At 43.9% G+C, this 26,515-nt stretch overlaps 1 protein-coding gene and 1 long non-coding RNA gene across 2 annotated transcripts in view; one reads left to right on the forward strand and one right to left on the reverse strand.

Annotated features, from left to right (window-relative positions):
* The window catches only part of LOC140218966 (uncharacterized), a 30,607-nt gene extending 23,803 nt beyond the window's left edge, over positions 1-6,804 (forward strand). The window contains exon 3 of the long non-coding RNA XR_011895160.1: positions 6,569-6,804. This is a non-coding gene — a long non-coding RNA (uncharacterized lncRNA). The remainder of the gene's footprint in view (positions 1-6,568) is intronic.
* LOC126546973 (cytochrome P450 4c3-like) overlaps positions 2,466-26,515 on the reverse strand; it is a 177,709-nt gene continuing 153,659 nt past the window's right edge. Inside the window, exons 3-12 of the mRNA XM_072288718.1 lie at positions 15,066-15,178; positions 14,879-14,964; positions 13,733-13,923; positions 11,419-11,488; positions 9,611-9,737; positions 8,760-8,945; positions 7,648-7,821; positions 6,824-6,890; positions 5,229-5,408; positions 2,466-4,468 (exon numbers count right to left, since the gene is read on the reverse strand). Of these exons, the coding sequence (XP_072144819.1) occupies positions 4,311-4,468; positions 5,229-5,408; positions 6,824-6,890; positions 7,648-7,821; positions 8,760-8,945; positions 9,611-9,737; positions 11,419-11,488; positions 13,733-13,923; positions 14,879-14,964; positions 15,066-15,178 (1,352 nt within the window). The 3' untranslated portion in view covers positions 2,466-4,310. The remainder of the gene's footprint in view (positions 4,469-5,228; positions 5,409-6,823; positions 6,891-7,647; positions 7,822-8,759; positions 8,946-9,610; positions 9,738-11,418; positions 11,489-13,732; positions 13,924-14,878; positions 14,965-15,065; positions 15,179-26,515) is intronic.

Genomic DNA, 26,515 nt, shown 5'->3' on the forward strand with positions numbered 1-26,515 from the left:
AGTGCGTCTATGGTGCTTCTTTGCGTAACCGTTGTCGCTGAAGCCGTCAAATTCATTTTGTAGAGTAGGCGCAAAGAGAGCGAGTGTTACCACGGTTGTCATTTGCACCGCAGCCGTTTTCCGTTACCTGTAACGAGTGCCAAGCCTGAAAAGTGGAGTCTTACCTTTTCGCAGAGAGTTTCTTCTGAGCCTGCATTCACCGAACCTATCTTACGTAAGAGCATGTCCTCACCGCGCGGCGTTCGGGCACCAGCCACTCACGACAGCGGTCAACGTGGTGACGAGACGATCACTGCGACGATTGCGGCCTATGGCGGACGGCGCTTACGTAAGACAAGTGTCGTGAACACGGGCCCAGGAACCTTTTGTGTGCTTCGTCATTGCTCCGATCCACAAACTCTGGAAACACTGGACATTGTGAATCTAGCCGTAGCTGTTCCTGAACGCAGACGACAACGAAGCTTTGTTGGTAGTTACATAAATACTCACGCCACAATTTATTAAACGCAACTTATTTTACATATCAGGGCACGCCCGATCACGCGGGACAATCTACGAACACAGCACCGTGGCTCAGGTCGGATTAGGCTGCGCTGGGACGCCCCCCGATAAAACTCACATGTAGATATATACACGAGCGGCCCCACAGGTATTCACTTGTTGAATGCAAAACTAGCTCTCATCCACCGGGTGGGTGTCCCCTTGCGTCGCTTTCTTTTAAGACTATACCGGTTTTGTGTTCATGGAGACAGGAACGAAGCGCCTAGTAACCTTGTCTATGTACAGCAGACTAGTAGTCATTATGAGCACCGCCGATCCCACTCGACAACAGTGTTCAGCTGTAGATGGGACAGCGCTCTTTAGGATTATGTGTGATTACTAAACACTCGATTATGATTTAGAACAAAAACAAACCAATGTTCGTAAGTAACCCACACTGTACTGGCACTTCGGGTTAGATCACCAGCGTTGTTGGAGAGCGTAAGATTTCCGCGCCAATCGTAATATGTCCGTTGAAAAGCGTGCGCAAAGCGTTTTCGTGGAGCCTATCCGCACTCTGCACATCGGCGTCAGCCAAGCATCACCGTCTCTCTTTAAACAGGCACGATGCTTTTCTTCGCTCTTTGGTAAGGCCAGTAAGGAAAGTATTCTTAAATCGAGGCGAGCTGGTGAAAATACAAGTGAGGTAAGGGGCTAATCATAGGTGCAATTTTTAGCCCTGATTTCATGCACCTTTTGCAACCAATCTCAATGCAATAAACCTACTTTCCCCTCCCGACAAGCGTCATCAGTATTACAAGACACGAGTCTCCGGTAGCAAACTTTCGGAAGCTTGAATTTGTCCCCATTCATATTACCTAGGTGGTGTCGAGACCATTTAGCCTCCTTGAATATGCAGGTGATAATTGTCCAGTTTCACTGCTCTTTGTCAGTGCGGCCCACGAGCTCACCTTCCAATGTGTCGGACGCGTAAAGCGGCTCACGTATGCTTTTCTTGTGCTCGCTCTATGTGTAAGCGGCACGAATTAGATTTTAGCCTCGCTGAATTTCCTCCTACTTAATAAAAATATTGAATAGAAGGAGCCGATGCTTTTGCTCAGGTATTTTTTTAGGCTAATCTGTCGTTTATAGGGTCTAAGAATCGGCATCTAGCTTTATTTCTCTGCGGCGTCACTATGGAAGCGGAAGATGCACCGGAAAGTTCAACGTATACCTAATGTCCTGCCTCTAAAATTAAATATATGTATTTTTTACTGCTGAAATGCCCTGTGTTTTTATACAAGAAAGAAGAGTAAAGGTGGGGGGGGGGGGGTAGGGGGGAGCAGACTCTAGTCTGGTTTATTGCGAAGGAAACCACAAAAATGTTGCTCCAACCACTACTCAATTGATACCTAACTACGTAAGAGGGCGTGGAGTTCCTCCTTGTGGCTGTGCACAAGGATCAAAGCAAATCTATTGCGAGGGCTAAGCTAGCTATTATTCTCCAAGGGGGACGAGTTATCATAGGCGCTGGATTATACACGTTCTTTTCTTCGCAGGGTATGAGGCTTTTAAAGGTCTGTCGCATATAGCTTGCCACAAAACAACTAATTCCCCTCAGTTTTACGTAATAGAATAGCTAAATAAAAGAGCGAATACTATCTATTTTATCACCGCAAATTTCTGGGGTTATTTTCTGGTCTTTATCTTGCTTTTTGTAAGTGTCGCGCAGGGACCCAAGTTTTGTCAACAAAAGCATTATTGAGTGACAGCTGCTATGGCATTCTACGGACACCGTGCAGAGACGTCTTTTGACCCCGTCAAGTGTGCGCAAAGCCCCCACTTGTTCGCTCTTACCTCCACACGATGCATTTAGTTCGTTGAATCGCGCTGGCTCCCCACCTATGTCTTATAACTATTCTCAACCCGCAGTGACCTCCTCTACCCAACCTAAGCTACGCATTTAGATACTGCGTGCCGGCGTGTCGTGATTGTTCTTTTTTTATTATTATTTTCGTTCACAACAGCAGCGGAGCACTTTCTTGTCTTCATTCAGCCAAAGAGAGGGACGTTTTGACGCACCACCATATAACAAAATAAATAGACAGACAAGCACACCTTTGACTGGAACATTGTCTAGGAAGAAGATAACAAGAAACAAGTAGTCAGTTAAATAGGCGCCAAGATTACTGTTTGTGGGTGCTTAGCGAATTAGTCCGTTCTCGGGAGGTAAACGTGCGGCACATGCATCGGTAGATGTGGAGACGTGCACTTTTAGAAAAATAGAAAGGGCCTAAATAGGAAGGAAAAAAAACTGCTTGGGTCAGTGAGCTTGGTAGCACAATGGTCATAGTTTGTCATGGCGATAGCTGCAAGGTTATAATCCCCCAAAGAACATAAAGAAAGTCCACAGCGAGAAAGTTGCGTTTCGTTCTTACTCTTGAGAGCTTCCAGGCTGGCTCCGGTTATCTTTGGTAGTCAAAGTATTGTGTATGTGCAAAACAAAAAGTCCCATGTCAAGAAGTTTGCGCAGGGTCTCTAGAGCAAGTAGTCCGTATTCCGTTTACGGCGCTGCGACTTGCTAGAAGGATGTGCCTGGTCTCAGGAGCGCCTGCGGTCTAGCGCTGGGTCACTTTCCGCAACGCCGAGCTGACGTTTGGAAACGCGACCTGCGCTGCGCACAAGTTGCTCGTCTGACTTCTTTTTCTTTTTTATGATGTTATTGCCTTTCGCAAACATTAAGAACCACACCGCGCAGAAAAAATCAACAAAAAGAAAATATTTCATTAACAAAAGTGGACTAGTATATAGACAAAGGTGCAACGCGTAAGTCGTTTCTCCTTGAACGCTGAAGTGTGGTTATTGGTGTTAAACAGGTAAGGTGTGCACGTTTTCATTTTTTTTTCATTTGTGGAGCTGCTTTGAGGGTGAGGGGCTGATCCTCAAACGAGCCGAGTCGATGTGTTGGCACACTGTGGAGAGAAAACTCATCTGACGAGAAATCTTGGCTGATCAAATGCTGCCTTTGTGTCCCAGTTGGAAGACGTGCGGTGTCACTTAGCACTATGCGCACCGGAGAGGGATGTCTTTTTTGCTTTTGTTTAGATACATGAGGAATCTGGGAGACGCTGCTAGAATCGTCAGCCACCCACAAGGAAATTGAAGGCACTCCCCACCAGAGACGCTGGTTCTTGAGGTCTCGTGGTACAGGTATCCACACACATTCGCGCGCGCATGCACTCCCTAATTCGCATACACACCGGGACGGATCCTAGTTTCGAGGGTTAGTCTACGTACACGCACACAGACTGCGTAAAATAACTTTCCCGCTTGAAGGAGTGAGAAAGCGGCTCCATGCCGATGGCGGGTTGGCGAGGCAATCAGTCCGAGGGAGGGCGGGTGAACATATTTACAAGGGGAACGAGGAAGAGTTCCAGGCAAGAGGCGGAGGCACATCTCGGTTGAGGTTTTCTGCGTCACACCCTACACAGTCGCGATCACTTGATGACCGACCAAACACGAATCGGCCACCTGAATAAAAAAAAAAAGAAGCGAAAACAGGCACGGAAGAGGTGCTTGTTTTCTCTCGAGCTCCGATGCGACTGGGGAAGAGCCGTCCAGGACTTTGGGCCGGTGCTGTCTTTACCGTGGCTATCACACGTTCCCCGGTGATCCGAAAGCTCTGCATGCTGGCTGCCTTACTTGGGGGCGCTTGGAAGAAAGCATGGACACTGCCTTCGCCATTTCGTGACTCGATGCGATGGAGGTCTGCTTTTCCGCGTTCCGCCCAGGAGGTCGTTGCGTTGCACAGCGAGAAAAATACGCACTTCTTAGCGCGGCCTTAACCGGATTTTTAGGCCATGTTTTGACCGCGTCACCAGTTCCGCGACGAGGTGAATTTTATCCCTGAAGTCAACGGATTGGATGCAAAAGTTCCGCAGTACAGAGCACAAGACCACCTTCTCTTCCATGAGGGCGAACTTCTGACCTGCGAACAGAGAAACTGGTGAGCCGTTTGCCTGGTTTTTGTGGTGACGGCACATGCACATGGCAAGTGACGCTTGATCACAATGCACGTCATACCACCCACAGTTTCGTTTCCTAACTCACCATCCGCCTTGAGATACGTAAGCAATATGGCAATTGCCAACTGTGACACCGGGCAACTAGAGAAAAGGACTATCGGGCGTAGAAATTAGAATGATTGAAAAAGAAAACTGTTCTTTGCGACTAGAAAACCGCTTATATCAAAGAATAATATCATGCACAGCAATTTCATGCATGCTAAAGCTATTTGATTGATATATGCGTCTCTTTCGCGCATGCTTTAGCGATTAGTGCGCTACTTGGGCGCTTTGTTTCATCTTTCACGGTATGACCCAAAGCAGCGCTCTAAACTTCTGACTGCGCTAATACCTCTAGTTTCAATTTAATTTTCCAACTATATTCAGAAATAGATTTCATTAGCTAGACAAGATACGTCCATTCTTTCTTATGCATTTGTGCTCTTGTGAATGCGTCGCGTATAAAATCCCATGATAGTCGTCACAGGCCACAGTGATAAAAAAAAAAATCAGTGCTTTACATCCCCAAACGTCTGGGGACTATATATACAAGATGGCACACACCTATTTAAATCTGATGAAAGCAAGCCTTATGCGCGACGTCCAATAGATAATATATGTGCTTGCGCGCTTTTGTTTTCCTCAATGCTGTTAGTTATATGCGTCGCCCCATTATTTACTTACCTATGCAGTTGCGCGGTCCGGCCGAGAACGGCACATAGGCGAACGGATGCCTTCCAACACAGTTCTCGGGCCGGAATCTGTCTGGGTCGAACACCTCTGGGTTGGGAAATATCTCCTTGTCTCGATGGAGCATGAATGTGAAGAGGAAACACGTCGTGCCCCGGGGGACCGTGTAGCCGTCTGGTGGGGAGCGAGCGAAGAGAAATTATCAAAATCATTTTATACGAAGTACGCAATGTTTGCAATCAGTTTCCTTCGACTGATAGAGCTATGAATCACCAGCTACTGCGACAGGCTTAAGATATAGTTGGTATATCATAATCGGGCCCTCAATGCAGTGCTCATCTTTAAATATCACCAGCTCTTCTGAACTTCGTTGTCGATTTCATTTGATTTAACCAAAATAACACAAAGGGAACAGATTATCTTCACGAATGGCACAATAATGTACCAGTCGCCGCTGGGACGTTTGCGGCACCCGCTGGAGTGCACCGTTGCCTTAGTATTTGCATATCAACAGGTGTTTTGAAGTTGGCTCTTGACCGACCACACGTCTTTGACTCCGTACATATTACAAATCGTAACTATAAGCCAGCTCCTTTGACACACTCAGTTCTTGCGCTATATCTTTCATTTGTCTGTAGAAAGCTGTGGCGTCCGCCGCATGCTAAAAATATGGCGTCCAAGTCTGCATCAGGCCAGGTATACCAACAACAGCATCAACAGGTCAGGGGGCCATAAAATGCTGTTGAATTTCTCGTTAATCGCCCGGGCGTTATGCAGCTGCACAGTAATGAATAAAACCCGATTATATAAGGTGGCTTCCAGCCCTTTTTACTACAACGGGCATGTCACGGCGTAACACAGAGTAATGTACTTTTATTTACTTTACCCTACGTTCTATGCTTCGTGCTATAGGCGGATGCTGCTCGGTTCAACTTGAGTACTGCACAATACTACGCGTAACGTTTTAATTTCAAACACGAGTGCTCGTTAAGTATGCAGATTTCAAGCATATCTGCGGAATGAGAGTAAACTTCGTCTTATAGGAATACCCCTCAATAACTACAGAGAGGGAGTCGGTGACTACAGACTTTTATTAGAGCACTCTAGCAGAAATTATGACCCATTTAAGGATGGATAAGGCTCTATCACTATTAAAAACCTCTATCTTTTTTATTTTGAAATTTGAAGTAGTACTTGGAGACGTTAAGAGCGGACAAAAAGGGCTAAAGGAGGAGCCTGCTCTGAACCAACTTTCAACTGTCATATTGGCACGCAGAAATAACAGAGGAAAGCTCTAATTCGCCATCAACAGTGTACCGTTCCTCAACTTGCAGGAGTCGCAGATTGTCACGTCAGCCTCACACGGAATGCCTCCTCTCCGAGAAGAGGCCTCTCACGGAGGTTCTCCCCCATCGCCGAACGTAGCTGCCTTCACTCTTATGCAAGCACGTGTTCTGACAAGAGGTACTTTTCCGCTGCATTTTACACGACCTGGGAATTTTCATGGAGAACAGCTGTGAACATATGAGTAGCGCAAATTCCAGGCCCTCGCTATCTTCATAGGCTTAAAAGAAAAATCTTTTACTTACTCACTACCACGTCTTCCATTAGCTCCCTTCCAATGAATGGCACTGACGGAAATAGTCGCTGGGATTCCTGAAAGAGGAAAGAATTGGCACAAAAACCATCAATTAGCAACTCAATTAAGAAGAAAATCAGAGGCTCATATGTAATTTATTCTTTACTTCGTGCAAACAGGGCTGTTTAATAAAACTTTGTTTTTCTAGTTTCCTTTTCACGGCTTCCCAGGTGAAGGAGAGCGTCAGGAAGCTACAGCGTGAAAATTCAAAGCTCGCAAATTATGCCTGAAACATATATCAAAGTGTCCAGTTTTGCTTTCCAGTGATAACGTGACAAGACTAAATACATCTGGTTGTACGATGAAGATCGAAACAGATGCAGCTGTCTTTGTCACCTTTTTGGCAGCTACAACTATTTATGTACTGTATTATATGTTTGCCGCTTGAAATTAGGGCAAAACACCCATCGAAGTCTGCTTTTTTCCTAGGTGAATTATATCTATAATCTGCCTCAGCCACGCACCCTCTGACGGGGAAATTTGTATCTTATCAACTGCTATGCTTACAACAATTCCTGGCCCCATTTTTGCAGCTTATGGTTCGTCGATTTCCTGCCTCGTGTGAGCGCTATGTTGAAGTTTAGGTTACAGCGGTTGGAGCTGCAAAAGGCGCAATAAGACAGCAGCATTTTCCTGTTGTATAGCCGACGGAAAGCAAAAGGTATCTTGTTTACGCGTAGGCGTTTCACAATTAATATTTTAAAGCAATAAAAATAAAGGGTGTTTCAAGAATACTGGGTGGTAAGTTTAAATAGAAAAACGACAAACAAGCACCTTCAGAGCGCACTCGAGGTATTTCATTTCTTTCAGGTCGTCAGGAGTGATGGCACGCTCTCTATCCTCTCCGAAGATTGCATCCAGCTCCTCGTGAATCTTCTGCTGAACGTCCGTGTAGAGTCCAATAAGGTACATTGCCCATGAGATACCCATGGCCGTGGTGTCGTGACCCTGACGGAACGAGAACAGAGCAAGGCGGACAGTGTCTACTACTGCAGTTATTCGTGAGGGTAGAACTAATGTACTTTGTCACCAATATGCTGTTGAACACCGCCATAGCCCATTTTCTTCAGCTTTGAGTTCAGCGCATTGCATGATATATCCGAGATTGAGTTTTAATTAATATTTCGGCTTACACTTAACGATTGAACATACCGGTGATAGTATCTAACTGTAAAAAAGCAGGATAAATAGCGAAGAACGTTGGAATTTTTGTTATCTGAGTGGATTATTTTGCCATAACCGAGAAAGGAACGATGCCAATAAAAAGTACAAGTGGCTGTCAGACCTGCCTGTTCAGTTGGCTTCACCACTTATGCATTCCAAGAGATCTGATCAGACGTAAGTTAAATATAAAGAGAACATGCAGTTCTTAGCAACTTGCCACTTTTTAATATGTATGCCGTGCAGTTTTTTATTATTGGTACAAGCATGGCCGTGGGTTGATCTGGGGCAGAAAGGCGTGTCTTCTTTATTTTTTTGGACCAAAGGTATCTCATTAATAAATTTAGTCTAAATATTCCAGATAACTCTCATTGCAACTTCATGAGGCCATGCACAGGAAGCCATCTCAGCTGAGTAGTTTCGTCCAGGTCAGACGTCTGGGCGAGGTGTGTGAGCAAAGGCTTCCTGCCTCGGTCTAAATCTACAAGCAAAGGTACCATTTATATGAGCCATGTGTTCTATCGATCACTGTACATGGCCAGTATCACAGGATGTGCTACCAGCTACTTCCCACGAAGAAGGCTTGTGGCTGCTTCAGATTTTTCTTGGAAAAGGAGTCCCGTTAACAGTCCTTGACGCGGCGCAGTTATTGTCAATGTGATACACGCTTAGAGAAAAATGGCAGCTCCACTAAAATTGTGGCCTACTTCTAGGGATGATACTACCTCGAACATGAAGGTGTCTACTTCTTCCCGGATGTCCTCTTCCGTGAGGCTGCTATCCTGGATGTGATGGCTTAGCAGGAGGTCCAGGAATGCCTGTCGTCTTTTCTGTCCGATCACTGGTTCTCCGATGGTGAGGCCATCAAGAACCTTCTGTTCAAGGAGTTCGGCCTTTCTTTCACGTATCACCTGCAATATTAGTGTTATTCGGATGAAGTGTGCTAACAGTATAAGCGGCATGATTTGTATAACCGTTGGGTAATTTCGTTTCTCTTTGTCATTTTCGCCTGACATAAGTTGGATCACCAGGGCGCCCAAGGAACCATAGAAGTGAGTAGTTTTGCGGACATGGATCATTACTAAAAAAGTCTTACCGCCCGTGAGTGGTACAGGCGACTTCTTGTCACACAACATAGATACAGGACAAAACAAAAATACCCAATTCTAATGCAGTTACCAGATGGTAACTAGCTTCTTAAAGTTCCCATGCACGCAACAAATTACTCATGCCTACAACTTTGGTCTAGTCGGCAATTATTCCTTATTTGAAGAAAAACACGCATACCGATGACAGTATTGCCACTAGATGTCTCTATTAACAGAAACTGCATGTCAACTTGCATAGCACATGCCACATGCTAAAAGTATGACAAACTAATGTCATGTGCATGGAGGCAACTAAATAAACGTGGATTACTTAGAATGAACTTGGATAAACTTGCAATAAAAACTGCGCAACTTGGATGAAATGGCACATATTATACTATTAATCTAATAGCAAACACAAAAGATCGAAGCTTCCATCTAATGTTACAGACTGGCGGCACTGCCTCACTCTCGCGCGATGTCCTTACCTTTCTGGTAAAGTTGTGCAGCTGCGCAAGGTTGTCCTTGAACTTCCTCCCAAATGAGGACATGTAGAAGACGTAGTTTGGCCATAGCCATGGCCTCATCACTCTTGCCATGAAGGTCTCGCCCACTCTTAAAAAAAAAGGAGCGCGGCATAAAATAAAGAGAAATCTATGGTCACATCTCGAACACCAAAACTGCACTTTCTCACCGCAACCGTTCCCTCATTTATTTTATTGTTCAGAATAAGTAACGCGTAAGAACAGATGACAAAACCATGTTTGATTTCATCAAAAGATTCATTGCTGTCCAAACATGTGCAGTTGATATTAAAATATTCATCGTGAATCATGAATTATAAACGAACCGCTTATGTCAGAACTAAATGACGCTCCACTTTTTTCTTCCTACGTAATTTTAAACGAGCTACAACGGACGATTGTTCGTTGGGGCAACGTCGAACACATGAATACCTGTTCGTGCCCTCCTGAGCTATTTGAAATAGCAGAGCCTACGTAAATGCGACAAGAGTGGCTCGTCACTGGCGAAGTACACAAAATTTTTCATCTATGCATGGTGATTTATTTATTTGTGGACTTACTTTTTAATGATGGCAGCGCAAAAGAGCGGCAATGCACTACTGCCGCGTGTCTAAATAACAAAACGCTTTTTCTTGAAACCCTCTTATACCCTTGCCCTGCAGGCAGTTTGTTTTCCCAAGTCCATATGCATCAAACCTTTAGAGTGTCATCGAAATCCCGAATCGTAACTGAGTACAACTCAACAATCAGACGTGGCGCGCTCAACAATGAGGCTTAGCAGCTATAGCTGTGAACTACGAGTTCTATCTGCAGTGACTCAAGCTGCTATATGAAATGCCGATGTCACAAGCTATTCCTAGTATCCTCGCGCTATGGACATTCAGGCAAGCGCTGAAAGGCTTTGTCGCCCTGCTCACCATTCATTGAAATACACTTCTCTGCAAACTTCATTACTCGCAAGACACCCTTCTGTCGCATTTACGCGCCTGCGAAATAAGCAGTGGTCGCAACAAGCACCTTCACATCCACTGTAGTTCAATATTCTTCAAACGGCGCGGCATATACATAAATAAAGGGGGCTGCAAGAACTATTATATCCTGGTTCTCTGCAGAAAAGAGCAAGGAAGTGAGGTCAGGTTTCCTTTCTTACATGCAAGAACCAGCATACACGCTTCTACTCGCTTTTTTCCCCGAAGAACTTGAAAGGTTTGAAAATAAGAATTACTTTTTTTTTGTTCATAATGTATTATTGGGGGATTAGACAGTCCCTATCTATAATAACTAGACAGACGTACCGTTATGTGACTCAATCCTCCGGAATTCTGTTCATGATCTTAGGGCTCTATCTGGCTAGTGTAAATTGCAATTTCGTAAAAGAGATGACATTGAGAAAACTGCAGTCACAATGCACTTGTAACATAACCATTCTCGCGCACGCCTACGTTCATAGCTACATATCGTTAGTGTAATGGGTTCCACGGTCTTGTGCCAAGATTATGAAACCGTTTAACACGTGTAAGAACCTTCATTTTATCATATGGTTTTACAAGTACCAACAGAACGTAACATAAATAAATCTGCAGCCCTATAAGACTAAAAGAAATGAATATAACGCAATCCATATTAAGTGAGGCACGCTTATCGCAGGCTCAATATTTGGTTCGACCTTCGGCCTTTTATTTAGTTAAAATATGCTGGCTTCGCGTAAAACTAGTTTATGTTAAAAAGAGGAATAAGATTAGAACATGCATTTTGTGTCTTGAAATACTTACTCGTACAAGGAGCGAACGTAGTGAGAATTACTGTTTAATTGAGCATCAACCTTCACCCCCATTGCAGTCTCTGAAAAGTACGAAGATAAGAATGCGTATGTCAGCATTTAACAGTAAGCAAGCACTAATTACCGCATACTGTCAATGAACAGTATTGCTTTATATTCATCAAACCAAATTTCTCCCGCTACACTCTAAACAGTCGTTAACGTCTGGAAATCAAGTTACAAAGCTTGGCGAGTACATCGCGAATGCCCGGGCATGTGCAGCTCTAATCGACTGTGACTTGACACAGCATGCATACGAGTCAGTTTTTGCACGGAATACAATGCATTACAAAGTCCGCAGTGCCATTGCGGCCACGCTGACGAAGATGCGCACCACGTCCTTCTCGAGTTTCCATGACAAGAGACTAAAGGTGAACGCTGGGGACAGAATAAATGTTAGTAGACCATCGATCACTCAGGCTTAAAAAATCTTTGGCCCATGGCCAACATGACAGTTTCAAAAAAAGAAAAAGAAAGGCAGATGTACTTTAATTTTTTTCTTTTGCTGTGCAAAATACAAAACTCTTAGGTTCAAATTAAACATTCATGTTTGAACGCACAGTTACAATTATATAAATATAGCAGGTCATATGTGTTTAGTCCTAACTTCAGTTCCTCGCATGAAGCTATGTAGTTATGTATTGAGTTAAGTAGTTACACCTGCCTATGTTAAACATCTCGCCGGCAAAAGCTAACATTTGTGAGCGTGTTCTTGGACCTTTTTTGTATTTTCAGTGATTTACAAAACTGCGCATGTTTCTGAGTGTCCTTGTACTCCCTTCTGTGCATTCCTGTACTGTCCCTACCTCGAACCCGTACGACGGTTGAGAAAACGAGCTATACATACGATAACTTTCTCGCGATACTATGAACTAAGCAAACCCCTGTTTCCTATGCTAAAAAATCTTGCCTTTTGATTTCGTACGGGAATTAAGATTAGCCACACGTACTAAAAATATTGTAAGACACAACGAGACATTCCTATTTTGTTACTCTGCACCCCACAACGCCACACTAGGATCCAAACTTTCGGTAACTTAAATATCCCGCCAATAAAAAGCACCTGTGGCAAACGACTGCTGCAGTATGCTAGAGCGAATTGGTACGGAATGATATTCCGCATTATATAAAAAAACTTGCAGAACTTGTTGTGAGCAATGAAAAGGTATTATTTGGAAGTTATTCTCTCTGCTTCTTGAACTGATACTTATGTTGTCTTTTTGTTAAACCATGTACAACTATTATTTCATCAGGTTTTTATTGTGTTTATTGCGAAGTGTTGCAATTTTCCTGCTCTCTTTGCTAACTTTTCGAAAAACCCGGCATGCTTGCTTAGTGGCTATGGTGTTGGGCTGCTAAGCACGAGGTTGCGGGATCGAATCTCGGCCACAGCGGTCGCATTTCAATGGGGGCGAAATGCGAAAACACCCGTGTACTTAGATTTAGGTGCACGTTAAGGAACCCCAGGTGGTACACATTTCCGGAGCCCCCACTGCGACGTGTCTCAGAATCAGAAAATGGTTTTGGCACGTAAAACCCCATAATTTAATTTTAACTTTTCGAAAACACTAATAATAATACTTATAAATAAGTTTTCATTTAGCAAATCCATGTACTACTATTACTCATAATTCCTGTATCTATTGCAAAGTGTTGTATTTTTAAAGCCTTTGTTATTATATTTGAAACTCTTTAGAAGCATTATTTTATAACAATTTCCTATGAGTATATTTTGAAATGGTTCCCGTACTAGCCAATGGCTATGGGACCATACAGATTGTGCGTATCTTGTATAACGAAATGTATGTGTGTGTAATAAAGAAAGAAAGAAAGAAAGAAAGAAATAAAGAAAGAAAGAAAGAAAGAAAGAAACTGTATGGCAACTTGCTAAACGTTCATGCTCTAAGAGTGGATTCATTGTTTGTTTATGGTTCTCGTGCCTTGATTTTTCGTTCCTCTAGTGACGTGGAGTAGCCGGTGGCACTAAACGTGCCATACCTTCCTTTAGATTCACACGAACAAAGAAATAAAGCAACAAGTACACTGTGCACTGTGTCATTTATCCACAATTCTGTGACATTGCCTTCATTTCAATAGGCGTCCCTTTATAAAGCACTTAAGCACCTTCTTCGCCAACGTCTACGACAAGCGAGTTCAGCTCAAAAAAAGAAGTAAGGGCACCCGCTCTCTTTTACCTTTCCGCTGCCAACTGACTAGGAACGAGACACGCGCTGCGACTGCGGGTTGAGTGTCGGGGGCCAGCTCACCACAGATGATGTCGAGCGTGCAGAGTGTGACCAGAGGAACAATGTCGATGTACTTTTTGTTCTGCTGCTCCTTGAGGTTTTTCACGAATATCACGGCCTGCTCATTGAACACCGGAATGAAGTCCTCCAGTATCCGAAAGTGGAAGGCCGGTGTTAGCATCTTTCTTCTCCGCCGCCATTTGTTGCCTGAACTGGGAGACCGCAGGGCACGTCAGACAGCCGCACTTTCCGCACACACAGACAGAGGCAGGCGCAACGAATTTCAGCAATAAAAAAAATGAGAGCCTCGTTTCGTTAAAGTGGAGTAGCATATTTGAATTTTCTGAAATTCAACTTGTACTTTATTTCAGCATTTCATTTTGTACGAAGAAAGGCAGACGAAACCGGAAAATGGAGACCTCATTTGTCAGCCGTCTATTCGATGTTTCCCGTGCAATGGAATTCGACCAATAACATGTTGATTCTCAAAGAATTCTCAAGGGCTCCCCTGTTTTGACGAAATAACATATTTAAGATGCTGGAGCTCACTTTGTATGAGATACGACTAGTCCTGACGGTGTTTGGCTCTTTCTTCTTTAAAAAAAAGAAGCGTATTTTCACGTGTACAAAGCGCCATGTTCCTGCTCCTCGCTAGCGGATATGAGAACGACCAAATCGTGATCCAACTATAAAAAAAAAGTATTCTTATAGAAAGCTGTAAAAATGTGAAACATCATTTTGAACAGGAGACTGCATCGTGGTCGTGAATTGATGAATGTTATTTATTTGCACACTCTCGCGTGGATAGCTTGTTACGGCGATTTCTCGCCCCCCTCCCTTCCAGTTCAACAAACAGCACCTGATAAACATACGTGAGTCGGCCTCCTCATGTATTCTCAGCTTCCATTACCGTAAGCTCCAACACTGCTTCCGGCGCGGCTACTCCGCAAGTGACAGCGCATGCGATTACAGCACAATATGAAGTCGCACTGCCCGTTTATTGTGACCGTCTTGGAGTCGACAAAAAAAAGAGAATTAATAGTGAGAATTCTGACAAATTACACATCTTAAATATCTATTAATTAGTGAGAATGTTAATAGTTTCTCGTTTCTAGTTAATTATGTTGTTATTGCATTTCAAGAAATGTCAGGAAAAAGATTTCTCACCTTGTTAATAAACCTGTGCCCAACCAGGGGTGTAATAATGTGTAGTCAAAAGATTTATCTAAAACGGTATTACTACTTAATATGACCTGAAAAAGTGGAAGGAAAAAAGCACGTTAGTGAATCGGCCCGTGCAGAGCGGAAAACGACCAGCACACTGGCCTCGACGTGGCGCGATGAAGCAACTCACCTCTACTGTTTCTGCTTTGAAGAAAGATACCACAGGCCTGAACCCCAGCCAGAACCTGAAGATTCTGTCTTTGTCGTGTATTTGTGCTAACCCGCACATGGTCTGCAGCAGCACTGTAAAAAACAAAGCAAGAGTCGATGGAGAATTTAAGTTCATGGTGCATGGAATAAACGCGTAAGAAAAAAAGCTTAATTTTTGGTCATGCTGGGAGTGGCTGGAGTGCGGGACGAAAGACGAGAAAGAACAAAAATGCCTGATGGACGCACTTCCTTGTCTTGGTCTGTAGTACATTCCCAATGCAACTTTTAAATGTATTCCCTACTCGTTGAAAGTGTGGTCTACAAAATGGTAGCTTCAATTTATGCGAGTACTATAGCATAACGAGTACATCAGTGCAAGGTGCTACAGCATTGACTGAACGGGTACAACGTCTGCTTGGTCTGTTCGCACCTTGTTAAATTATGAGCCATAATATGTAGCACTAGTTTGAATTTGGTGGCTTTAAAATGTATGACAGAATGCGAGTATGACTGAAATTTTGCAGTTATCTTTATAAAGTACTTCTTCGGAACCAAAATAAAATGGTTGTTTTACCGGGAAGCCACTTTTTTCTTAGCAGGGAAAAGCAGTTCCTACGCGACACCAAAAAAAGAAAACCCCACAAAAGAGCATTTGCAAAATAAGAAGTTACCACAACCACTAAAGCTGACGATCTCAGAAGTCCGTAATTTACGCATCACCATTTATTTTCTACGCCATGCGTTTCTAGTGCGTCACATTTCACAACCACTAGCCCCGTTTACATGAATGCGACAGTGGCGCATCGCATTTCCAAGCGCATTTGGGAAAGGCGATGCGACACCGTTTACATGTAGCGGATTAACTCTCGCGAGAACGTAGAGCCACATGGTGTCGTATAAAGGAAGTGCAGCCGACTTCCGGTGTGACTGGTTTCCGGTAGTGGGCGGAGTGCACGTTGGTGGCTGAGTGCCGACTGTACCGACTACCGAGAGTCTGACGCTTGTGCAAAATGCTTGGGAATGCAGAGTTCCGTCTCCACCTTATGCTACTTTTGTCGGCATGGGCTAACTTTCACGTCATATTGTACGCTGATGCATGCGGCATGAGCAGCGACCTCGTCGGATGCGATCGGCCTACATTAAAGCACTTTTGCGGGCAAGAGGGTTCGCGACGTGCTCTGCCGTCAATGATCTAACAGCGTACCAATATTTAATTCAGATATGATGGCAAGGAAAGCAGTGGTTTCCTTAAATTATGGGGTTTTACGTGCCAAAACCACTTTCTGAATATGAGGCACGCCGTAGTGGGGGACTTCGGAAATTTTGACCACCTGGGGTTCTTTAACGTGCACCTAAATCTAAGTACACGGGTGTTTGCGCATTTCGCCCCCATCGAAATGCGGCCGCCATGGCCGGGATACAGTGGCTTCCTCTGCGGAGAAACAGGTTCGCGTAGAGCACGCTGCGGCGAGCGAAGTTGTCATGGGGGACGCCATTTTACATCTCGCAGCTTCACCAGCGTGGCAGTCCCGCAGCTAATTCCTTCCCATAATTCTTAATGCAACGATCCTGCGTTTACATGCTCCGCGAGAGTCGACTCGCGCCCGTAAATCTACCCTCGCCTGGCGCATTAATGCGATGCGCCTTCCTAGCGCATTACCGCTGTTTGCATGAATGCGATGCGCTAGAAATGCAATGCGATGCGACACTATCGCATTCATGTAAACGCGGCTACTGTGGCCGATCATGCTACACAACATTGTCACCCGTATACAGTTTCCACGTGTTCGGCGTGAAAACATTAGTAGGTTACAGAGCTGGAGGGGGCTGAACGCATATGTCCCACAGACAACTGTGTTGGATCTGTTGCTCGAGGATGCCTCACTTTGTTGTTTGTTACCACGTTCGAAGTCATGACCGTTCACAGCTCCTCACGCTTCTCTGCACAATGTCGTTCAGATTACAACGTACAAATTTGCCAGGAATAACTTTAGCACCTTTTCAGAATGGTAAGGATTGCACGTGCGCACAAACATCCAAACAGAACACGCAAGGGCGAGCTTATTGTGACTGTACAGCATGTATTCAGGAAGAGGCAAACATTGGCACTTTTGTGAAGGAAACAAACCTAGCTCGTATTCACGCCACACACCGATCAGAACATTCATGCTTCGTTTTCAGAAAAAAAAAATGAAAAGACGCTTAAAGCACGCTCCTGTTGCTTATGTGAAAAGCTGCGTATATTGTAAAGTCTTCGCCTGCCACTGTGGGTACGGCGTTCTGCTGCTCAACAAGAGGCCGCAGGTTCGATTCTCGGCCACGGCAGCTGCATTTTGATTACAAGTGAAACGGTCGTGTAATCAGGCTTACGTGCTCACTATAGAATTACAAGTGGTCAATATTAAACGGAAGGCCTCCACTACGGCGTCTCTCATAGCCCACTGTGCAGTGTGAAAATGGCAAAACACCACAATTTATTTAGGCCTTCGTAGGCTCGACGCAGCAACATTCCGGACCTGGATGACATGCTCTATGCAAACCCATAATTATAGATATAGTCGGATGCTGCTTTAACTGTAAGCATGGCTGTCGATGGTGTCTGAGAGCAGGTGCACGCACGAATTGCCCCTTATTATATGATCAAGGTGTACTGATGATGCTCATCGCTAATGTTACTTCGTTCACCGTGACGGAGCACTTTAGTACTGTAAACACCTTCTTTACCTATTTCTAGTAGCACCATGCAGTCTTTTTTTTTTTTCAGCCATGTCATTATCGAGCCAATCCGATCACTCGGTGACTATTACGATGGACAAGCGCAAAGAAAGACAACCGCAGATAAACGCACACATTCCACTCACGATCGTCTCATTCACTGATGAAGTTTGACATCCCAAAGCAAGATAGTCGCTATCAGAGAGGTCTTAACGGAGAGCTCCGTTTAGACGAGACCACCTGCAGTTCTTTAACCTGTACCCGAAGCGCAGTACAAGAGCTTTCTGGCATTCCGCCCTATGCGGCCGGCGCGGCTTGGAGTCGTACCCGCGACCTCTTGCTCAGCAGAAGAGTACCATAGCCACTGTGCCATTGATGCGGGTCTCTCACTTTTCGCTACCGTTATTCCACAGCTGTGCTGCATGAAATAAGCATGGCAACTTTGCCCTGCATCAAATAAGCATGGCTTAGTTTTATGCATTTCCCGATTTAATTGCAGCCCTTTTGCAGGAACAGCTGTTATTCCATCGGCTTCTGACCGGCATTCATTGTTTAGTGGCAGTATTCTACGGTTTCAGAAAACCTGAACATTGCTGTACTTTAAGTACAAACACTGGAGAGGCAAAGCAGAAGGGTGGGTCTAAAAATTAATCTGCAGAAAACTAAGGTAATGTTTAACAGTCTCGGTAAAGAACAGGAGTTTACGATATGTAGCGAGACACTGCAAGTGGTAAGGGAATACATCTACTTAGGGCAGGTAGTGACCGCGGATCCGGATCATGAGACTGAAATAATCAGAAGAATAAGAATGGGTTGGGGTGCGTTTGGCAGGCATTCTCAGATCATGAGAAGCCGGTTGTCATTATCCCTCAAGAGAAAAGTGTATAACAGCTGTGTCTTACCAGTGCTCAGGTACGGGGCAGAAACCTGGAGGCTTACGAAAACAGTTCTACTTAAACTGAGGACGACGCAACGAGCTATGGAAAGAAGAATGATGGGTGTAACGTTAAGGGATAAGAAAAGAGCAGATTGGGTGAGGGAACAAACGCGAGTTAATGACATCTTAGGTGAAATCAAGAAAAAAGAAATGGGCATGGGCAGGACATGTAATGAGGAGGGAAGTTAACCGATGGTCATTAAGGGTTACGGACTGGATTCCAGGGGAAGGGAAGCGTAGCAGGGGGCGGCAGAAAGTTAGGTGGGCGGATGAGATTAGGAAGTTTGAAGGGACGACATGGCCACAATTAGTACATGACCGGGGTAGTTGGATAAGTATGGGAGAGGCTTTTGCCCTGCAGTGGGCGTAACTAGGCTGATGATGATGATGATGAAGTACAAACACGTCTGTCTTCGTTCTTTCAGAAAAAAAAGAAAGAAAAGTAGTTTACGAGGCTTCTGCCAAACAGAGCACGCTTTTTCAGGGATGCTAACCGTCCAGGTTACTCATGTTACAAAGTACTGTTATGACAAAATGGGCACCCGCAATTAACTTCAGAAACGACAATGGTGACTGTGCAAAATGTCGGATGCTGACTGCCGCGAGATAGCTTGTTAGCAAGAGTTTAGCAGCACCTGCTAACTTGCGAATATAAACAATTGGAAAAAAAATTTTCTGGCACCAAACCAACGAGGTGGGGTGGGGTTACCACCTGTTTATCTAAAGCTTTCTCTGAGCACACGCCTTTTGTAGAATACGTACGTACTTTATTTACGATGGCTTAGCTTCAGACGCAACGGCAATGTTGGAATATCACAAATACTTAAGTCATTATATATATATATATATATATATATATATATATATATATATATATATATATATATATATATATATATATATATATATATATATATATATATATATATATATATATATAGTCAGTCATTCAGCGACATCGCTGTTGCAGGTTTAAACCCCTACAGCAACTCGTCGTTATCAACTTGCTTAAAGCGCACTTCCTGGACCCTTTCGCGATAGAAAAACTCCCCACGGTATGTTCAAAGAGCGACGAGTGAAACATATCTTTTTTTTTTTTTGCAAACAGGATTTTTCGTAAAACTTGGCGCATCATTCGTAAAATCGTGAAACGATCTCAAATTCGTAAAGTTTTAGAATAATTTGGGAGAGCTAGCAGGTATGGTTTAGCATACACATTGAACACCTCTGCCCGAGTAGGAGCTTATCCGAAAGCTCGGCACGCTGTCCGGGCCTCGGCTATCAGAATGTCCTTTGTCTATGGATACGCGGCGGTATTTCAGAAGCTACGGCATTTCACGGCTGCAGCACAAGGTTGAGGGCCAAAATTCACTATAGCGACTGAACATTTAGTCACTATAGTGACTGAACGTTCTAAATATGCGAAAATGAAAAAAAAAACGCTATTCTTGTTTTTTTACGACCACTATCAAGTGGAGCGTACAGAATAGTATTAGCCAATTGCATGGCCCCCAAGATTTATGGCGCGGCGCTTTAGGCCGCTTCGATGCTGGCGTTCCCGACCTACCACTTACACATGAATCGTTCATGTACACACCACAGTATGCGACTGTTCAAGTCCAAGTCCCCAGACGCAAAGCCGATGCAGTCACAATCCCTGTTTTTTGTTGCGTGTCAAGCTGTACGTCATTGGAGGGGTTGCTCCTGAGTAACGCATCTGATACGGCGAAGTACTATGCACTTAAACATGACACCGATAAAGCAAACCGCTACTTGGCGCATGGATCTGTTCGATTGCGGAAGCGCAAAGCGACAGTGGTTGCTGAACTGTGCACAGTGGCACTCGAGCGAAGCCCAATCTTGAGCATTACTTCTGCAAACATTTGCTCGGTCTAAGACTGGGGTTGGTAAATAGCGCGAAGGGCTGCATGATATTGTGGCTGGTTAGCTCATTCATTGGCTCGGGACTGCGGACTCTGTGTGCAGAGTAGACGGGAAGCAACCACCTCTATTAAAAGTAAAATAAATAAGAAATCAATGAATGTAGCGTCTGGTGTAGCTGAAGAATTTTTTGCGACGCAGGGTCCACAGTAGCAGCGCTGACTTGGATGGGCGCCCTTTGAGCGAGCGCCATGTAAAGATTTCGGACATAACCGAAGGATTGCTCAAAGACCACTGATTGTGTGAGATTCGAAAGACGCGCGAAGGTTTAGTAGCAAGAGAAGATGTTAATTCGCTGAGTAATTAAAAAAAGTTGCAATTTCGCCCTTAACATGAAGCATCGATTGCGATAGAAAATTAGCAGGCAGCCATACGAAGTAAGGATAGTACTTTTATCGGTCGTATCAACTTGTGAACATTGGTTTGCTAACTAAATCAACAAGCATGGTGTCAGCGCGCACACCACACATGAACACGTCACACTCAATCACCGTGGACACTCGCTGTCAAAGCGCTGGCATGAGGATGCGCGGCAGCAGCAGCGATAAAAGTGACCTTCGTGCTGCTTATCGCTTCAACGCAAATTGAGCGCTGAGAACGTACAGCACGCACAACGCTACGAGCCGTCGACGCTCCTGGTCTTTGCCCCCAACGCTGATCGCTCTCGTTCGCTTTACGTAATGTTCGACATAGCCACTTAACGTAACACTTCAATCGCGATGAGGATAATTAGGAGGATTAGGATGACGATGATGTTATCGTCGTCGTCGTCGTCGTTGTTGTTGTTATTGACTTTATTTAAGGATATTTGTGCATATTGTCTTGGGGACAAGGCTAAAGGCACGACGAGTGACTTGGAAGCCAAGTCCCCCTATGCAGCAATGTGTTCATGAGAAACGTCTTTTTTGTTTCACATGTGTTTACGTGGACATCGGCAGAACCTTCAGATGCGAACGTGTAGATAGTCACATCCTACTGTCTATCCTAATCATCACTCTTCATAGCCCTCTTTTTTCCCTTTCCCCTACTTTCTGCAGAGTAGCGGGCTACAGGACTGTTACTTCAGGCCGACGTCTCCGTTTCTCCTGAAATAATTTCTCCTCATTCACACACTCCGATGCTGCTTAAAGAGCCTCGAATAAAAAAGTAAATGGATTAGAATTAAAACCGCCTCTTCTCACTCTCGGAACACGTGCAGTATGAACAACGTGCGAACGCCACCTGGGATGCACTCTGAGTCGTTCCTTTTAAACTTTTATTGGTTTAAGACATGTGCTAGATTACATGACTGACGAGATGAAAAAAAAACACTGTATTGGGGCTTGACAAAGCTCCGTTCTCCCGAAAGTACATCAGCCAGTCGCATGCCGACGGATGATCTGCTCGACAAGTATACAGGAAACAGTACATTCCGCTAATACAGTAATGACGTACGGAAATCCAAAACTAAACATAACGCCAGCAACTTTTAGTACTGCAGAAAGAAATCAGAAACAAATTTTCTTGATGTTTCCAGAAGAAATGTATTTAATAGACAAATAATTTAAGCTATGATTATTAAGAGTTAAAGGAAGAGCATATTTCCATGCTTGAATTCTATAATTTGTGCGCGGCCGTGGGACATCTCATAATTCGTGGTCTCGTAATGTGTAGTGGAATCGGTTACCCTGTAAATTGCCAGTTTGGGGTAAAAAAGTAATTCTGTGCCGATAGTGTGATTTATACAGGCAAAAGATACGCATGGGATAAAGAACACCTACTTTCTTAACACCTAAATTTGAATAGTATAGCTTCAAACATAAAGCTTCAAGAAATTGTCATGATGACGCCTGCTTTCAAACGTGGCTCATAGGAAACAACTAATGCAAGCAATTACATTGGACATTGTTGCACATTGCCGAACAACTGGCTATTGGGATTCATATTCACTCCCGATTCAGATTTTCATTCCTAGAAAACAGCAAGCAATAGACCAAAGTAATGCCGTTTCTAAGGAATAAAGCATCCTCGGGGAAAAAACACTTCTTATTCAATTACTCGATATTCTCAGGAGAACGACAACTGAAAACTTTTGATGTTATAAGCTAGTTCCTCGACCACCACTAGGCGCCGTTTCCCCTCGTTCTAGTGGCAAACGCTAGGATGCGCAGGGTTGACGTGATTTTGTTGAAACTTGTGAGATATAAAAGCTTCATACTGAATGACAGCTGTAAAGAGCAGCTAAACTGAGCTGACTCAGGACCCTTGCATAAAATTTCGATACGTAATGTGTGATAATTACGACGGCCACTGGGGTGACATTCAGGAAAGAAATTTGTTGGCTTTGCAACATCGATTTTAGCACCAGAAGCACTGAGGATCTAAATGCAAATGAGTGCGAGTTTTTACAGCGTATCTTGGCGGCAACAATCCAATGACCCGGTACTATACGACCGCATAAATCTTTTTACCATTTGCGTAGAACACCTATCGTTTTCTTGTCATTTTGCAGTGATGCAGAAATCAGGGACATATGGCAGTGAAAATTTTACCGTTGTTAGGATGTTTTCTTCATGATCACTGGACGTTTCGCCGAACAAAAAGCTGTTAACTCGAAACGCCGCATCAACAACGATGTCCTTGTACTTGAATAGGAATTCATCCAGCCCTAAGACTATTTGTCAACATCTCCATGAAGTGGAATTGAACCAACGATAGATTCTCGCTGAAGACGTTTCTTGATGCCTTTAACAGCGACTACCTAGTCCGATGAGAAACAGTAAGTTTTATTGAAAACAATGTAGTGGGGTGGAGACACTGATGCTTCTTTTTTGGCATGGTATTTATTATCGAGTAGTTCGCCACCAGTAAACATACGTAATTGATTGCATGAAGAAGTAATGATTCAATAGTGACTAGTTAATTTCATTCCATTATCACTTTAACACAATGTTGCAATTGCAAAATTTAAGCCTGTCAGTTCAAATCCAGCTCATTCAACAGGAATCCCAAGACTAGCATTAGTTTCAATATACTATTACTGTACATACTTGCCGAAGAATACACTAGCGTTGCGCATACAACCGCGATAACTGCTAAGGGTACTTCGGTAAAATTTTCTCTCCTCTGGTATGATCATAGCTTTTTTTGATCGCTTCTCCTGTGCAGAAATCGCCAGAAAAGAACACTTGTCCACGCCAAGATGTCAACCGTTGTGTTCCAGTGGTGTCTTCATCGTGCACCCACTGTCATTGTTCGTCATTAATTGTCGTTGTCTTCGTCATCATGCAAACGCTGGCCATCGTCGACGTCGTGTTGTTGTCCATATTCCTGCCACCACTGTTGTCGGACCACCTACCATTGCTTTGTATGCCAAATAGAGCGATTTTTTCCCAGTGATGCTCAGTCGTTTTTTTTACCAACACTGGCTTCGTTGCGCACTGCGAGACGCAACTACGTGGAAGAACAATTCTGTGATTCATTTAGGGGACGAATGTTTGAAATCTGGTGATATTTTCAGGATTTACACTATGTCAACATACCTTGAACTCTGACCATTGCAATTTCGGAACTGAAACATGTTCAATAAAACAATTATTAAAATATTTAGCTAATATTATTTGATTACCCATTCTCTGATTATCGCACACACAGGAAAAGTCGGTGATTATCACAGCCGGCACAAATAATCCTTTATTAAAACAAAGAATCAGAATCAGAATCAGAAGTTATTGTTAGAAGTTGGGTCAAATTACAAGTATTTAGTATGCAGGAGTAGGTCCCATAGTCAAAGACTATATCGGGACATCATTATCTTGATTGTGCGCAATAAAAAAAATTTGCCTCTTCCTCAAAGCAGGTGGCATCGGCTCTACATGTTTCAAGCTTCGTCGTATTACCTTCGTGTGCGTCACAAGAATAAATCGCTGCTATTGAACGGGTTCTTGCGTTACCATAAGCGGTAGCAGCAGAAACAGGTTAGATAAATACGGGAGCAAGAAAAAAGAAGTGAGCGGATTGATCGAGAAAGAGGACCGACCCAGTGCAGCCTGCATGTGGCGCGCTAACGTTTTTTAGTGTATTTGCAGGCACACGACACGGTGTGTTCTTTCATGCTACAGAAGAAACACGTTTGACTCCCGTTGAATGTGATGATATCCATAAGACATCTACTTCTTGTGCAAACAGCACATGTTGCAACCTCGATAAAAGGTGGTTATGTGAAACCCTCTCGTAGTGAGAAATACCTGTTGTCAGCTACTACCAATCCTTGTATGCGCACGGCAACGTCCTTGAAGAATTAGTCTTTAGACGTGACGGTAATCATTCAATGCGTTAAAAAATGGCCTGACAATTTTCTAATGCAAGCTGCAATTTCAGGTTCCACAATGAGTTCATTTCATGTGAGGTGACACAGCCGAAAGGGATATTATTTAAACTACTAACATAGTAGTGAAAAAAAAAAAAAACTCACGTCGGTTTCATCACAACTGCACTGCGCGATCCGAGTTCTTCCTTTCTTTCTTTTTGCTTCGAGGTTTCTTCGATAATTGAAATACGAACGGTGCGCACGGGGCAAATGCCCGCGAAATAAATCGACTAAATACCCTACTACTTCCATTATGAGCATTCATTTATTCGTGTCTTTATTTCCAAACAAGTAGGATAGCTGTAAGGGTAAATGTATTATGAAGAGCTTTTCAAAACTAATAGACACGGCTTCAATATCAGCTGCAGGTAAACAATTCCAGTCTTTACTGATAAGTAACAAAGAAAAAAAAAACAGTTCTGTTACACTTTTTTTTTCTTTTTTGTCGTTAAAAGAAGTGGATAAATAACTTTCACACTATTCATGCCCAACGCCCACGTGACACAAACAAAGATCGTCTATCACAACAAATGCATTAGTGTATTACAGCAACGATTTCGATCAGTTCGAACGCATGCATTGTCTCTCAAAGGAACGGTTTCCCACGCCGGGTCAACACTAGGCACTCCTTGCACCCATGGGATAGAAGCTAATTATTTCTGCAGACGGATTGCAGTGTATAAGTCTGGCTTCCTATTCCAGAACAGGCTCATTTTCTAGATAAATACTTTACATAAAAAATTGTTTACTTTTTTTTACTAATTTACTTCGTACGTGGAAAGCCTCTGTAGGAAGACATGGCGACGTCCCTACATTTATTTCCTAAGAAAGGTGAAGGCGGAGAGCGGCGTGGCGGCTGCGGCTACCAGCCCAGTCCAGAGCGAGAACGCGTGACCTAGACTCCGAACTCGCGCCAGATGCGGATGCACGGCGCTGATGACTACGGCGGATGAGTAGTCGCAAAGATAAAGATGACGCCACACCCTCCAAACTGTACGATTGCCTACACCTGCCGTCTCCTGTTTGACCTGCAGAGGAAGATAACGAAACATCGCGGCCTTTCCACAAAACATGATGTTATCGAAGCGCACTCTCTCGCTAGTCCTATGCAACCGCTAAGTGTGCAATTCGCCCATTTGTGCGCCTGAGACGGCAAACATTGGAAACAAACACGGTTGCTCCTTTGACAAAAGTAAAAAACAAGAATTATTTTCTAGTGACTGTCAGGATCAAACCCAGGCCGTTGTACCACGGCACAGCTGATGCCAGGTACTCTCAATCACTGGCTTGAGTTTGTGTATGCTATAATGGGGCGCGACGCAGGAATTAAGTAATAATTAGATTCTGTGAATACACGGGACATTGGCAATGTATTGGTCACCATGAAATGGCCGGTGCAAAAGGTGAAGGAGAACAAATTGAAGATTCTATCGCAAAATTTGTTTCCTATGTACACGTGCCGACGATGAAAATGCCGAAGTCAGGCATT

The sequence above is a fragment of the Dermacentor andersoni genome, chromosome 1, assembly GCF_023375885.2.
Source record: "Dermacentor andersoni chromosome 1, qqDerAnde1_hic_scaffold, whole genome shotgun sequence".
Classification (NCBI taxonomy): Eukaryota; Metazoa; Arthropoda; class Arachnida; order Ixodida; family Ixodidae; genus Dermacentor; species Dermacentor andersoni.